The sequence below is a fragment of the Scyliorhinus canicula genome, chromosome 3, assembly GCF_902713615.1.
Source record: "Scyliorhinus canicula chromosome 3, sScyCan1.1, whole genome shotgun sequence".
NCBI lineage: Eukaryota > Metazoa > Chordata > Chondrichthyes > Carcharhiniformes > Scyliorhinidae > Scyliorhinus > Scyliorhinus canicula.
The window spans coordinates 71,500,591-71,517,318 of record NC_052148.1 but is presented as its reverse complement, the minus strand read 5'-3'; the positions used below and the strand labels follow the sequence as shown (position 1 = coordinate 71,517,318).

At 43.4% G+C, this 16,728-nt stretch overlaps 1 protein-coding gene across 3 annotated transcripts in view; it reads left to right on the top strand.

Annotated features, from left to right (window-relative positions):
• ubap2a (ubiquitin associated protein 2a) overlaps positions 1 to 16,728 on the top strand; it is a 160,885-nt gene that overhangs the window by 12,175 nt on the left and 131,982 nt on the right. For all 3 annotated transcript variants that reach the window (XM_038790694.1, XM_038790693.1, XM_038790692.1), the window contains exons 2-3: positions 3,581 to 3,711; positions 15,755 to 15,832. In XM_038790694.1, coding sequence (XP_038646622.1) covers positions 3,622 to 3,711; positions 15,755 to 15,832 — 168 coding nt within the window. In that variant the 5' untranslated portion in view covers positions 3,581 to 3,621. The remainder of the gene's footprint in view (positions 1 to 3,580; positions 3,712 to 15,754; positions 15,833 to 16,728) is intronic.

Genomic DNA, 16,728 nt, shown 5'->3' with positions numbered 1-16,728 from the left:
ATAGGTACTACCTGATTTGATTATTTCAAGAACTTTGTAGATGAAGTAGTACTGGAAGTGTTGAGTTTTGCTAAAGCTAGTCGTGTAAATCTTTTGCTAGCAATCTATTTTAAGATGTGCATTTTAAAGATTTTTTTTGGACAGGTGTGTATGTATTCATATTCATTTCTACTTTCTGTTTGCAGACTGCATACCATAAGATTTCTCCAACTAGGAGGATGGGATTGCTATGGATGTGTGGCTTAATAGAACATAGAACTGTACATCACAGTACAGGCCCTTTGGCCCATGATGTTGCGCCAAACTAGTCTGAAACTAAGATCAAATCAACCTACTCCCAATCATTTTAGTGCACTCCGTATGCCTATCCAATAACTGCTTGAAAGTTCCTAAAGTGTCCGACTCTCCACTACCATAGCCGGGAGTGTGTTCCACACCTCAACCACTCTTGGGTAAAGAACCTACCTCTGACATCCCTCCTATATCTTCCACCATGAATCTTATAGTTATGCCCCCTTGTAACAGCTCCATCCACCCGAGGAAAAAGTCACTATGTCCACTCCATCTAACCCTCTCATCATCTTGTACACATCAATTTAAGTCACTTTTCATCCTCCTTCGCTCCAATGAGAAAAGCCCTAGCTCCCTCATCCTCATAAGATCCACCCTCCAATCCAGGCAGCATCCTGGTAAATCTCCTTTGCATCCTTTCCAATGCTTCCACATCCTTCCTATAATGAGGTGACCAGAACTACACACAATACTCCAAATGTGGTCTAACCAAGGTCTTGTACAGTTGCAGCATAACCTCACGGCTCTTAAACTCAATCCCCCATTAATAAATGCTAACACACTATAGGCTTTCTTCACGGCTCTATCCACTTGGGTGGCAACTTTCAGAGATCTATGGACGTGAACTCCGAGATCTCTCTGCTCCTCCACATTCTTCAGAACCCTGCCATTAACCCTGTAATCCACATTCAAATTTGTCCTACCAAAATGAATCACCTCACACTTATCAGGGTTAAACTCCCATCTGCCACTTTTCAGCCCAGCTGTGCATCCTATCAATATCTCTTTGCAGCCTACAACAGCCCTCCACATTATCCACTACTCCACCAATCTTGGTGTCATCAGCAAATGTACTAATCCAACCTTCAACTCCATCATCCAAGTCATTGATAAAAATCACAAATAGCGGAGGACCCAGCACTGATCCCTGTGGTACACCGCTAGTGACTGGGCTCCAGGATGAAAATTTACCATCGACCACCACCCTGGGCTGCTGAAGCTCAGTTTAGGTAATAGTAAAGAATAAAATAATATAAAATGCTGGAAATGGACAGCAGGTCCGCCAGCGTCTGAGGAGAGAAACAGTTAATGTTTCAGGTTGTTTAATCAGAACTAGGAAAGGGTTAAAAATGTAAACTGAACTACAGGATGCTTAGCTGAACATCAATCATTGAGAAAATGCTGAAATCTATTTTGAAGAAACTTGTAAGTTTATTCTGTTAATTTAGCATACTGTATTCGGTATTCACAATGTCGTCTCTATTGGAGAGGTGCAATGCACATTTCAGTCTGTCAATGACCCAGAGTTTCAGGTAGAAAAGAGACGGTTTGGGCCTGGAAACTGCTTAAAATAACAAGGGTATCAAGAGTCACTAATGTAGGTGGGAGGAGAGACTGGGTAAAGGGGGAAAGGATAGTTGAGATAGCAGTTCAGTGGGGTAGGAGCCGATGGAAACATTGGGTCTACCAGGATAGTCCTGTTTGTGGATTTTGGGAATTAGGTAGGAGCGGGCCGTAGTGGGTGCTGAGACCAAGGTGGGAAACCATGGAGGGGGAGACCTGTGGAGGAGGTGAGCTCAGCGAACAGTCCTGGAAATAATGTCTTGATGTTCAGTGGTGGGGTTGTAGTCCAGGGCAATTAGAGGAAGTGTTGAAGAGTTAATATTCGGCATCTGCTAGGTAGGTTGTTTCTCTTGATTCCGCATACTTTGTTCACTGCTCACCATGTGGTCTCTAATATGTTGGAGGGACCAAATGTACATTGGGTGACCATTTTGCAGAACACTTCTGTTCAGTCTACAAGCATGACCCTGAAACTCTGGTAGCCTGTCATTTTAATTTTCTACCTTAGTTTCTATGTTCTAAATTCCTTTATTCATGGGTTTCAGTTTGAATCCTTTTTACCTTCAGCACCAGCATTCAAGAATAAGGCATGACTCAATATTAAGATTTGATTATAGAACAGGTGAGATTAAATTATCTTGGCTCTTTACATGTAGGCTTTCCAGATGAAACTTGTCCATAGCTGCAGATAAAAATGCTACTGCATTTATTTTGTTCTGTTTTGGATAACTGACTTCATGAAGTAGGATTTTTTTCCCTTTGGTATTAAGTAAAAATAAACGCAGTGACACTTGTGTAAATTACTTGTGCATAATTGTAAGTATGAAGTGCAAACCTGGACTTTTTAAGGAATGGCTGAACTTAACTCTTTTGCATATTTTAAATAAAATTGCATACTCATTTTGGAGGCAAGTGTATATAATTTTATGAAGTCCAGTTCCAATATGCATCATATTTGTGGTAGTACATTGAGATTTATTTTTTGCTGGTGCACATGTTCAAGGATTGTCCCCCTGGGATAAATGAGTTCTACCGATATTGGATTAATTTCTTCATTACACATTTAGTCTGACCTATACTCTATGTTGGTTTGTTTGTCCTTCCAGGAAATTTTGTTTAAAGGGCTGCAGACTGCTTTTATATTTTCAGCTGTTGGAAGGAAGATGTCTATAGTGTTAAATAGTTAGCCCTATAGCTTCACTGCCGTCATTGTGGGGAAGACGGTACTGTAAATTTTCTGCGGAGTAGAATATCCATGTTTGGGGCTGAAATATCGAACCGCTGAGATCAGGACATGTCACCTCCCAAACATATCCTTTGGCCTGACTTTTTTTCTGCAGCTGGGCAACTTAGTACATTTGTTAAAGTTACCATAAAATACAAATCCTGGAAAGATTTCAGTTAATCACTGGTATTTCACCTTGTTGTGTCAAGTTGTATTAGCCCTAGCCTGCAGCTCATGCACAATAATCTAGGTTGAATTTCACGAGTGCTGTTATTTTTATTTTTTATTTTAGAGTACCCAATTCATTTTTTGCAATTAAGGGGCAATTTAGCGTGGCCAATCCACCTAAACTGCACATCTTTGGGTTGTGGGGGGGAAAGCCATGCAAACACGGGGAGAATGTGCAAACTCCGCACGGGCAGTGACCGAGAGGCGGGATCGAACCTGGGACCTCGGTGCCATGAGGCAGCAGTGCTAGCCACTGTGCTGCCCCCAGAGTGCTGTTCTTGAAGGTGCTGTTAGGGATGTCAACTTCGTGTCCCCATACCTCTTTCAATGTTCCTATCAATCTACTTATTTCAAGCCATTTGAAATGTTTTTTGTCTCGGAATCATGAAATAATACATTTCCCTTTTGCACTGATTCTAAAATTGGCTCCTATTGGAGTTGTGATTTTTGCTGCACAATACATTCAAGTTGTAATGTTGATTTCTTTTTCAGATTTTCTATTTTGTACATACATTGTTTTGTATATACTGTATATGATGACTTCGGTGGGCAATGACCGATCTCGCGGAACTCGGGACAAGATGCAAACTCAAACATGTGCACAGATACAGAAACCAGTACAGGTAAGAATGTAAGAACTAGGAGTAGGCAATTCAGCCCCTTGAGCCTGCTCCACCATTCAGTAAGATCTGGCTGATCTCCTTTCTTGCTTCAACTCCACTTTCCTTACAATATATATTATTGACTTGGATGCATGGGTTGAAGATGCCATAGCCAAATTTGCAGATGATACTGAAATAGATGGGATAACCCTTCAACCCATTACTAATTAAAAATGTATATCTCCAATTTACTCAAATGTCCCAGCATCCACTGCATTCTGGGCGAGTGAATTCCACAGATTCACGATGCTTTGAGAGAAGTAATTTCCTCTCATCCCTGTTTTAAATCTATTACCCTTATCCTAAAACTATGACTTCTCATTCTACATTGCCCCACAAGAGGAAGCATCTGCTCTACATCTACTTGGTCAATACTTTTTTATCATCTTGTATACCTCAATTGGATCTCTTGATTTGTAAGCTGTAAGAGTATAGGCCCAAACTGCTTAAGCCCTCTTCATAAGACAAACCCCATATCTCTGGAATCAACTTCGTGACCTCCTCTGTGCTGCCTTTGATGGAACTATATTCCTCAAATAAGGGGGCCAAAACTGTATTCCAGGTGCGGTCTCACCAATGCAGCAACACGTTTATACTCTATTCTTTAGCTCTAAATGCCGAAATTCCATTAGTTGCCCTTATTACCTGCTGTACTTGCATACTAGATTTCTGCAATTCATGCATGAGGGCACCCAGATCCCTTTGCAATGAAGCACTGAGGTTTCTCCATTTCGATTAGTTGCCTTTCCATTTTTACAACCAGAATTGATAAACTCTCTTGAGAGGGGCTGGTTTAGCACACTGGGCTAAATCGCTAGCTTTTAAAGCAGACCAGGGCAGGCCAGCAGCACGGTTCAATTCCCGTACCAGCCTCCCCGAACAGGCGCCGGAATGTGGCGACTAGGGGCTTTTCACAGTAACTTCATTGAAGCCTACTCGTGACAATAAGCGATTTTCATTTTCATTTCATTTCATTTGTATGCGTTAAATTCCACCTCCTAAATTTTGGTCCACTCATCTAATCTATCTATTTGTATTTGTAAATTTCTTATTTCCTCATCGAAATTTCTATCCTGTTTACTTTAGTGTCTCTGAAAATTTGTCTGGTGCCTTATATACCTGCATCCAAGTCAATAATATATATTGTAAGAGCAGCAGGGTGGTGCAGTAGTTAGCTCCGCTGCCTCAAAACTCCGTGTGGAGTTTGCACATTCTCCCCGTGTCTGCATGGGTCTTACCCCCACAACTCAAAACATGTGTAGGGTAGGTGAATTGGCAACACCAAATTGCCACTTAATTGGGGAAAAAAGTTTGAAAAAAATATATATATATTGTAAATAGTTGGGGGGCGAGAACTGAATCCTATGGCACCCCACTTGCTAACCAGAAAAAGACCCATTTATCCAGTCTCTGCTTTCTGTCGGTTAGCCAGTCCTCTATCCAAGCTAATAAATTATCCCATACCTCATGTGATCTTACCCTGTGTATTAACCTTTTGTGTGACACTTTATCAAATGCTGAATACTTTGATCATTGCTGGTGCAAAGCTAGTCAGGAAATATTGTGCACTGATAGCACATGAATGTTTGCGTAACTTTTAACAACTGCCCTTAGAGTAGAAGGATGGTGGGGGGAGGGAGAATATTCTATGTTCTACATATTCTATTGTTAGTCCTGTAGTATTGAGTGCTGATGTGCCATGATCAGTGTAGAATGGTTCATATTCCATCACTAATAATGTTCCTTAAAAATAAGCATGTTCTGAACTGTTAATATCTTTATAGTGTCTGAGATGCCTTTGGCTTGTGAAACAAATAGCACTTCATTTCTCAAATTAACTTGCTTGAACATTCTGAATGCGTACATGAAAGAAACTTAATTTTTTAATTCTGGCCATGGTTCATGTCATTCTGAAGTCAATTATATTTTGGCCACAAATCTAAACCGTTCTGAGTTTTAACCAGGTTCTGCCATTGGAAATTTTGGATTTGTTCCACTTCTGGCCTTTTAAAATCTTTCCCATGTTAAATGTACAGAGAAATTGCAATGTGGAATTGATCAATTCTGTCCAAATAGCCTATAAGTGTTATCTTCCACAGAAGCTGTAATGTTCATCTTATGTGCCTGACCTGGACACATTGGGTGGGATTCTCTGGCTGCTGCGCCTGTTTAGTGGTGCGGCGCGTCCCTGCAGGCGGTGAGATCCTCAGTTCCGCCAGCTGGCCAATGGGGCTTCCCATTGTGGGCACCCCCATGCCATTGGCAAATCCGCTGGCGTGAGCGTGCTGCCGGCGAAGCAGAGAATCCAGTGCATTTACTTTTTTCCCCTGACATTTCCCCCCTGAATGCAGATGTTTCCACAATTACAGTGGATTTAGTAGCATCTCAATGGTGTTTGAATTCTTCATGGTACAATTAAAGACACCAACATTTTTTTGTACAGAAAGCCATCACTACCACGACCACCCCCTGCACCCCAATCACCTGTACTCAACTGCAAATCTCTTTCAATTTTCATTTGCTTCAAATATTGATCTGTTGCTGTATATTTTGCTGTTCATATTACTTTGTTTGCTTTGGGGAAGTAGCATACTGGAGTTGACTGGGTGACCAAGCTCATTTAGTTGACTAATCCATCACAATAGCTGAATAATGTTCTCTTTGTTAGATTTACAATTATGCTGTCTAGGTATATTGGTAAGCCTGTTGGTGGTTTTTTTTTTTTGAAACAACAACATTTTCAAAATTTTTTTTCCAATTAAGCTGCAATTTAGCGTGGCCAATCCACCTAACCTGCACATCTTTGGGTTGTAGGGGTGAAATCCACGCAGAGAATGTGTAAAGTCCACAGTGACCCAGGTCCTCAGCAGCAGTGCTAGCCACCATGCCACCATCTTTATTTTTTTTTCTAATTAAGGGGCAATTTAGTGTGGCCAATCCACCTACCCTGCACATCTTTTGGGTTGTGGGGGTGAGGCCCATGCAGGCATTGAGCCTATTGGTGTTTTTAATGCAAATCATAGTTTAAAAAAAATAAATTTAGAGTACCCAATTATTTTTTTCCCAATTAAGGGGCAATTTAGTGTGGCCAATCCACCTAACCTGCACATCTTTGGGTTGTGGGGGTGAAACCCACGCAGGCACGGGGAGAATGTGCATACTCCACACAGACATCCTCCACACAGACATCCTCCACACAGACCGTGACCCAGGTCCTCAGCGCTGTAGTCCCAGTGCTAACCACTGTGCCATGTGTTGCCCTAATGCAAATCATAGTTAATTGTAATCTTCCATTCCCTTGATTCTCCTCCAGAAATTTCAAACTCCTGTTCCTCAGGTTATCACCTGCCCTAACATTGTTGCACTGAATCGTGGGCAGCACGGTAGCATTGTGGATAGCACAAATGCTTCACAGCTCCAGGGTCCCAGGTTCGAATCCTGGCTTGGGTCACTCTGTGTGCAGTCTGCACGTTCTCCCCGTGTGTGCGTGGGTTTCCTCCGGGTGCTCTGGTTTCCTCCCACAGTCCAAAGATGTGCAGGTTAGGTGAATTGGCCAGGCTAAATTGATCTCGGGGTCCAAATTGCCCTCAGTGTTAGGTTGGGTTATGGGGATAGGGTGGAAGTATGGGCTTGGGTAGGGTGCTCTTTCCAAGAGCTGGTGTAGACGCGATGGGCCGAATGGCCTCCTCCACTGTAAATTCTATGAAACTTGTTGAACATCTTCCTTTCTATCTCTGGTCCCTTTCCCATCCTGTCCAATCAAAGCCCTTAATTCATACCCCAAATCTAAAGAACGTCAAACTTGATGCATCTGACATATGTATGTTCTGAATGGATCACTTTAACCAAAACAACCTTGTTCTCCAGTCTAGTGCTGCTTCTGGGGGGCCGGTTTAGCTCAATTGACTAGTCAGCTGGTTTGTGATGCAGAGTGAGGCCAGTGCGAATTCAATTCCCGTACTGGCTGAGGTTATTCATGAAGGCCAGCCTTGCCCCTCGCCTGCAGTGTGGTGATCCTTGGGTTAAACCACCAGTTAGCGCTCCCCGTAAAAGCGGAAAGCAGCAGTGGTCATCTGGGGCTAAGACGACTTACCGTACTTACTGCTGCTTCTCCACAATTACGCCAGTGGACAAGAAGCAGCATTGGGTGCCGATCATCCAGTTTCTCAAATTCAAATCTGTTGCTCTCCATGTTCATTGCTTCCCTGTCCTGTGTTTTTTTTTCCAGCCCAACATTCCAGTGCACCCTCTGCCTTTGTGTTCTCATTTACTCAGTTATTCTCTTCTATTCAGTTTCCCCCATTGTACAGTGTTCAAACAACCTGACGTGCTTATTCTGAGGTTACCCATTCTGAAGGCCATCTGTCCATCCTTTGGAAACCTTCGTTGCCACCTCATGCATTTTTATTTTTTCCTGGGATATGGACCAAGCCATAATTTATTTTCCATCTCCAATTGTCTTTGAAAGAGGTGGTGAGCATGCCTTGTACCCCTGTAGTCATTGTGGAGTAGGTGCACCTACAGTGCTGTTCATGGAATTATGGCCGCCTTCTGCGCTGTAAGGATTCTATCAGGCCATCAGGTTTGCACCGACTCTTCGAAACAGTGCACTAACGAGGCCCAATCCCCACCCTATTCTCGTAAAACCACCTAACCGTTGGACACTAAGGAGCAGTTTAGCATGGCCAATCTAACTAACATGCACATCTTTGGACTGTGGGAAGAAAATCAATGCAGACACTGGGAGAATGTCCAAACTGCAGTCATCCAAGATCAGAATTGAATACAGGTCCCTGACATTGAGAGGCAGCAGTGGTAAAAGGAGTGAAGATGGTGGGGTGTCAGTCATGCAAACTGGTGTGGAGCTTGAGTGTTGGAACTGCACTCCAAGCAATTTATGAATATTCAATCACATTTTTGCTTTGTAGATTTGGGGGAGGGGAGATCAAGAGCAGTGTTCAAAATACAGAGGTGTAGTGGGCATGCTTGCCCATGATGTCACAAGTAGCTGTGACAAAGAAAAGTCAGGAGAAAAATTCAAGCTAAGTAAATGATTATGGCTTGTCTGTGGTCCAGGACTGAATAATTTCAATTGCAACCATCCTACTGACAGCAGGGAAAAATGCTGAGTTTGATTAGGGGAGCAGGAAGCTGCCATTCCAATCGTGGATATTCTCTCCCTGATATAGCTCCTCCTATCAAAGGTTCCCCCATTCTCGCTCCTGCGCCTCCAGAGACAGAATCTATGATTGGAGCAAGCAGAAATGGTAGGATGAAATGAAGCTGTGATTGGAGGAGCTGGAGCAGCAGCATGGAAGACAATGAATTGAAACCAAAGGAACATTCCCGACAGGGAGACTGAAACAATTCTCTTCAGAGCAGAAACTCCGCCACTGGGAGTAAATTGGCAATTTTTTACACTATATTTCCCTCCCTTTGGAATTACCTCTCCTTTCAGTTGAGTTTTTTATCTAAGGGGGCAGTGGCTGTTTCTAGCAGCTGCCAGGGAGGATTCCACTGAGGTCAGTTTTATTAAATTTAAAAATGAACAGTGCCTAGGCAGCACGGTGGAGCAGTAGTTAGCACCGTGCCTCACGGCACCGATGACCAGGTTTCGATCCCGGCCCTGGGTCACTGTCCATGTGGAATTTGCACATTCTCCACAACTGTTTTTAAAATTGTGTACCCAATTCTTTATTTCCAACTAGGGGGCAATTTAGCGTGGCCAATTCACCTACCCTGCGCATCTTTTTGGGTTGTGGGGGCAAGACCCAAGCAGACACGGAGAATGTGCAAACTCCACACGGACAGTGACCCGTTGCCGGGATTGAACCTGGGTCCTCGGCACCATGAGGCAGCAGTGCTGCACCATTATATTTTCCATAATAACCTTCGATGTGCCAGCTTATCAAATGCCTTCTGGAAATCCCAAGTACAGCAAGTCTACAGGCTCCTTTATCCACAGCACATGTTCCTCCTTCAAAGTACAATATTAAATTGGTTAAACATGATTTCCCCTGGGTGGCGCACTGCTGCCTCGTGCCACCTAGTACCCGGGTTCAATCCAGGGTCACTGTCCGTGTGGAATTTGCACGTTCTCCCTGTGTCTACGTTGGTTTTCCCCCCACAACCCAAAAGATTTGCAGGATAGATGAATTAGCCATCCTAAATTGCCCCTTCACAAAACCATGCTGTTCTTCCTGATTACCTGAATTTCTCTAAATGTCCAGCTATAGCCTCAATGAAACACCTTACTCCACAGCAGACATCAAGCTAATCGGCCTATAGTTTTTGGCCCCTCTCCCTTCTTGGATAGAGGCAGAATTTGTTACTTTCCAGTTTGATGGAACTTTTTCGGATCGAAAGAATTAAAAAAAAATTAACACCAATGCATCTACCTCATTAACTACCTCTTATAAGACCTATGATGAAGTCTATCAGGATCTGGAGACATGTCAAACCCGCAGGCTCCATTAGTCTGCCCAGCATTACTTCCCTAGTTGTGCACCTTTCCCTTCCACCTCCTGATTTACAGCTATTACTGGCATGTTTTTTCTATCTTCCACAATGAAGACGAGCAAAATATTTGTTCAATTCATCTGCCATTTCCTTATTATCCACTTATTATCCACTAACTTCTCACTGTCACTCGGGAGGATCAACACTATTTTAAATAACCATTGAAACTCTGTTTTTCTTTTTTTTTAAATTTAGAGTGCCCAATTCATTTTTTCCAATTAAGGGGCAATTTTAGCGTGGCCAATCCACCTAGACTGCACATCTTTGGGTTGTGGGGGCGAAACCCACGCAAACACGGGGAGAATGCAAACTCCACACGGACAGTGACCCAGAGCCGGGATCGAACCTGGGACCTCGGCGCCGTGAGGCAACAGGGCTAACCCACTGTGCCACCGTGCTGCCCCTGAAACTCTGTTTTTACGGTTCCCTTTGTTTTCCATTTCTTTTTCCTGATTAATCTTTTGTCATTCTCTGCTGATCTTCTGACCATCCATCTTTACGCAGTTATGTATTTTTCCTTGTGTTTGATGTTTTCCTTAATTACTTCAGTTAACCACAAATATTGGTCCCCCTCTTAGCAGGAATAAATTCATTCTGAGACATCTCCTTTAAAAACTTGCCCCTCTATTGATCTATTCTCTAGCCTCATTCCAGTTCACTTCAGCTAGCTCAACTTTCAAGCCGACATAGTTGCCCCAGTTTAAGATATTAGTCGAAGATCGACACTTCTCCCTTTCATACTGGATGTAATATTGAATCATATTGTGGTTGCTGATACCTAGGGGTGCCTTAACTCAAGGTCATTTGTTAATCCGGTCACAAGGTGCCAAGTCTGACGTAGCATATTCTGTAACCAATCTCAAAATCATTCTACGAACTCCTCATCCAGGCTACTAATGCCAATCCAATTTGTTCATTTTATATATAGCCTAAAATCACCCATGGTTATTACTGTCCCTTTATAACAATCCCCCAACATTTAAAAAAAAAAAAATAAATTTAGAGTACCCAATTATTTTTGTTTTCCAATTAAGGGTCAATATCGCATGGTCAATTTTGCGTGGCCAATCCACCTAACCAGCACATCTTTGGGTTGTGGGCGTGAAACCCATGCAGGCATGGTGAGAATGTGTAAACTCCATGCGGACAGTGACCCAGGGCCAGGGTTCGAACCCGGGTTCTCAGCGGTGTAGTTCCAGTGCTAATCACTGCATCGCGTGGTGCTCTTACATTTCTTCTTGTATATCTTGTCCTACATTGTGGTTACTGTTGGGGTGTTTGTAAACCACTCCCACTGGTGACTTCTGTTCCGTGCTGTTGTTCTTCTCCACTCAGACTGTTCTACATTCTGATTTCCTGAACCAAGGTCATATCTAACCTTGCAATTAACAGTGCTACCCCTCCACCTTTTCATGGTTTTTAATTCTTATTGAATGTCATTTAATCCTCGGTATTCAAGATCCAACCGTTGTCATACTATAGCCAGTTCTCTGTAATGGCTATCAGATCACATTTACTTCAGCGTGCATATCAATTCATTTACTTTGTTGTGAATAACATGTGCATTCAGATGCAGAGCCTTAAGTTTTGACTTTTTGTTTTATTTGTAACATCCAGTTTTGACTTCTGGTGTATTTCTTTTCCTGCCCATTTCCCAAAGTACTACTCTGCCTGCCTTGACTCTTCTTTTTTTTTTCTTTTTTTATAAATTTAGCGAATTCATTTTTCCAATTAAGGGGCAATTTAGCATGGCCAATCCACCTACCCTGCACATCTTTGGATTGTGAGGGCAAAACCCACGCAAATACGGGGAGAATGTGCAAACTCCACACGGACAGTGACCCAGAGCCAGGATCGAACCTGGGACCTCGGTGCCGTGAGGCAGCAATGCTAACCACTGTGCCACCGTGCTGCCCTTGCCTGCCTTGACTCTAACCCTTGGTTTCCTTCCATGGAATGCCACCTTACTGTGGCGGAGAGCTGGAGCGTCGAGTTGGTCTCGAGAGGAATACCATCCGGAGTCTTAAATTCCTGGCAGGGTCACCCATGACTGAAGATCGGAGGGGGAGGAACCCGACAAAGGGCAATCCAAAACAAGTTCTCAACGACCCATTAAGCGGACGATATTTGTATAATATCAATGCCTGCAATGGCGGATGACGGTGGCAGCAGTAGGACGATCCCCAGAAGTCGAGGTTCCCTTCCACTGGAACGGGACCCACTTTCTGTCAAGGACCGTATCTACTGATGTGCAACAGCATACCCGTGTTAAAAGATGTCTTGCAGCAGATGTCTACCAAGAGGAAACCAGCACACCCACCAAGCCGTGGCAGGGCAAGATCTGGGGTCTCTCTCTATGGAGAAACCCTCCCAAACGTGGAACATTTGCCCTACTTAGAGGGCCACCTCTCATCTAAGCATATACCTATTCGAAAATCCGATATCGTAACCAATCCGCGATTGCTACCTTGGGGCCCCTAAGAGTGAGTGTTCAACGACCGGAGTGTCCATGCTGATACCAAGACCTTCGTGTACAAGGCAGTCATCCTCCCAACTCTTCTATTTGGCTCAGAAACCTGGGCTACATACAGACACCACCGCAATAAAAATAAAATAAATAAATAATAAGGCCTTGGAGGTACCATCAACGATGTCTGAGACTGATTCTCCTCCTCAGCTTGGAGGACGGCAGTACTAACATTAGCGCCTTTGAAGAATCCAGGGGCATCTGCATAGAGGCCATGATCATCATAAGCTAACTCCGCTGGTCCGGCCACGTATTTTGGAGCAAGAATTTCAACTGCCAAAGCAAATCATCTTGCTCAGCTCCAGAAAGGCTCCCGAAATAGGTGGACAAAGGAAGTGTCTCAAAGACACCCTGAAGGCTTACCTCAAGAAATGAAATGAAATGAAAAGCGCTTATTGTCACGAGTAGGCTTCAATTAAGTTACTGTGAAAAGCCCCTAGTCGCCACATTCCGGGGAGGCTGGTGCGGGAATCGAACTGTGTTGCTGGCCTACTTTAAAAGCCAGCGATTTAGCCCAGTGAGCTAAACCAGACATCGACGTGAGGGAGGCCTTGGATCAGAAGAGACCTACTTGGAGGAACCTCCTGATTGAAGGGACACTGAGAATACCGAACAGCGTGAGGAGGCCTGAAAAAGGAATACCAGTGATCTTGAGTCAAAGGACCAATCCCACCTCCCGGAAGCACCTGCCAAGTGAGCAGTCAGAGATGCCACTTCGGATCGGGCGCATCAGCTACGCAAGACTCAAAACCCATGACCAGTAACACAGCGGTTTCTTAGATGGACAGTCATGCTCATATAATGGGTGATCACCAACAAAGACACCTTAATTTTCTATATCGACCCAAGCTTGACCCCTCCCCGTCCCCTTGTTTAGTTTTAAAGCCCTTTCTACGTCCCTAGCTATGCGGCTTGCTGGGAAACTGGTCCGAGCATGGTTCAGGTTTAGACCACCTCAATGGTACAAGCCCCATCTCCCCCAGTACTGATGCAAGAGATTCATGAACTCAATCCCACTTCTCCCTCATGAGTCTTTGAGGCACATGTTCAAGATTTGGTTGCACGTTTGGAAGACTGGAGTCGCACAGCTGAGTGCTGGATCTCCTTTCTTCGGTGACCTTCTGAAAAAGCTAATTGCTGTTCCATGGAAAGTATAAGTCTCCCCATTAATAGTAATGAATGAAGATGTTGATGTTTATCCGGAGGGTTGGTGGAGAATTGTGGTTTCACTGATGTGTGAAAAGCCAACCCTTTTGTATGTGGAGTATGCTGTAGTAAGTACAATGTAACTGTTAAGGAATCATGGAGTAATTTGCCTCCATGTTATCTCCAAATAATTTTTGTATTTAACGTGAATAAATAAGATCGAATCACTACCGTTCTGAATTATATCATATCCACACACACGCGCACACAAAAGCCTATCCATCACAAGTCAGGAGTGTAATGGAATACTATCCACTTGCCTGAATGAGTGCAGCTCCAACAACACAAGAAGCTCAACACCATCTAGGACAAAGCAACCCACTTGATTGGTATCCTTCTACAAACATTCAGCCCCTCTACCACTGATGTACAGTGGCAGCCATATGTACCATCTACAAGATGCACTGCAGGAATGCACCAAAGTTCCTTGAGCAGCACCTTCCAAACTGCATCAAGCAGCAGATACCTGGGAACACCACCACCTGGAGGTTCCCATCCTTTTCACCATCCTGATTGGAAATGTATCGCCATTCCTTCACTGTCACTGGGTAAAAATCCTTGAATTCCCTCATTAACACCACTGTGGGCATACCTACACCTTGGACTGCAGCAGCATATTCTGAAGGGCAAATAGGGATGGGCAATAAATGCTGGCCCAGTCAGCGCCCGCATCCTGTAAAATGAATTTTTAAAAAGGCCAGCCTTTGCTCTTCTATAGAAACCGATTATTCAACCATTTTGCATCTACTGTTTCCACTGTCCCTGCCAAAATCACTACTGCTCATCTTCTGTTTTGATGATTTTCTTTCTGGCTTGGCCACCTCTTTGTACTGTACACTTGGTGAATGTATCTCATACGCAATGGTTTTAGCCATTCATATCTGGCTGACTTGACCAAATGCTAATGGACTGATGACTGGCAGAACTGCTTATTACTGCGGGCTCATACTGGAGAGCAAATATGACTTCCTTTCTCCACTACCAATTAGCTTCTTAAAACCTTTCTCAGGCTTTTTCTTCCTTCCCATGTCCATTAAGTGTGAAGACTTCATTAGCTTATTTGTTACTAAAGTTGAGACCATCTACACTTCCCTATTGCCGTATTCCACTAAACCCACTTTCTGCTGTAGCTCTGAACTCCCTTTCCTCCATTGTCTACAATGTCTACTGTCTACAAACTCATTTTGCCACCATTACTGTGGTGCATTCTACCTGCAGCCGTTACCACCTCAAGCTAAGTACAGTACTAAAACTTCTATTTGTTATTGGACCCCATGCTGAGCTATCTTTCACTTCTATATCCTCTCCGCAATCTTAGTTTGTGATTTTTAACTACCTTGAAGTTTCTTCAGCTGACTTATGTGAATTTGGGGTTTGGGTACCTGTTTGAAGTCATGTTCCTTCTAGCCATTCCTCTCTCTCCGTTACATACAACCTCTAATCCAGATAACTTGATCTCCAATCGTCAAGTGGTTTGCTTTTTGACGAGTAATTCTTTCCCCTCCTCTACATGGAATTTTTCGATCGGGTTCCGATCCATCTCATCACCTCAATTGCTGTGCTCAGAAGCTTCAATGCTTTGATATCTCCCGATTCAATATGCAAAACTTCTGTTCTCTCTCCAGCTTAGAATGCGCAGACTTTGAATAAACATAACAAGTGTGATAGAGATGTAAGGTTTTAATGCTGGTTGATGTTTGTTCTGAAACCACACCTTAACAGTTAATCCACTTATTATGTTTTATGTTTTAGGCTACAGCAGAACAGATTCGACTTGCCCAAATGATCTATGATAAGAACGATGCAGATTTTGAAGAGAAAGTGAAACAAGTGAGTAAGAATCCAGTTGTGAAATAATACAAAGTCAGTTTACGAAGAACATACAAACAGACCAAAAAGCAGGTATAAGCAAATTACTGCAGATTCTGGAATCTAAAATAAAAACAGAAAAAACTGGACAACCTCAGGAGGTCTGATTGCATCTGTGGGAAGAGAAGGGAGCTAACGTTTTGAGTCTGGATGACTTTGTCAAAGCAAATTAGGAGTAGACTGCTTGGCCTGCTCCACCATCCAATCAGATCGTGACTGACCTAATTTTAACCTCAAATTCACATTCCCACCCACTCTGATGACCTTTCACCTATCCCTGCCTTAAAAATATTCAAAGACTACCTCAACTACCATTTTGTGGGAGAGAATTCCCAAGTGTGTCAGTCGTCTGAGGGATTTTCTTTTCATCTGCCTTAAGTGGTCAACCCCTTATTTTTCAAAGGTGATAACTTAAGTTCTAGATTCTCCCACAAGAGGAAACATCCTTTCTATATCCACCCTGTCAAATCCCATTAGGATTGTGTTTTAATCAAGCCTTCCTTGCTCGGCTCCAGCAGATCCAACCTAGCTTGTTCAGCCGTTCCTCATTAAACAACCCATCTATTCTTGGTTTAATTTCTATGAACTGCTTTCAATGCACTTCCTTAAATAAGGAGGCCAACTATACATATTACTCCAGATCTGGCCTCACCAATGTCCTGTATAACTGAAGCATACCTTCCCCATTCCTGTATTCAACTCCCCTGTAATAAGTGATATTTCATTGAATCCCTGCTGCGCAAAAGGAGGCCATTCAGCCTGTCAAGTCTGCACTAGCCCCTAGACGGAACACTGTAACTAGGCCAGACCCCCTCCCTATCCCCATAACTCAGTAACTCCCATCTAATCTTTTGAAC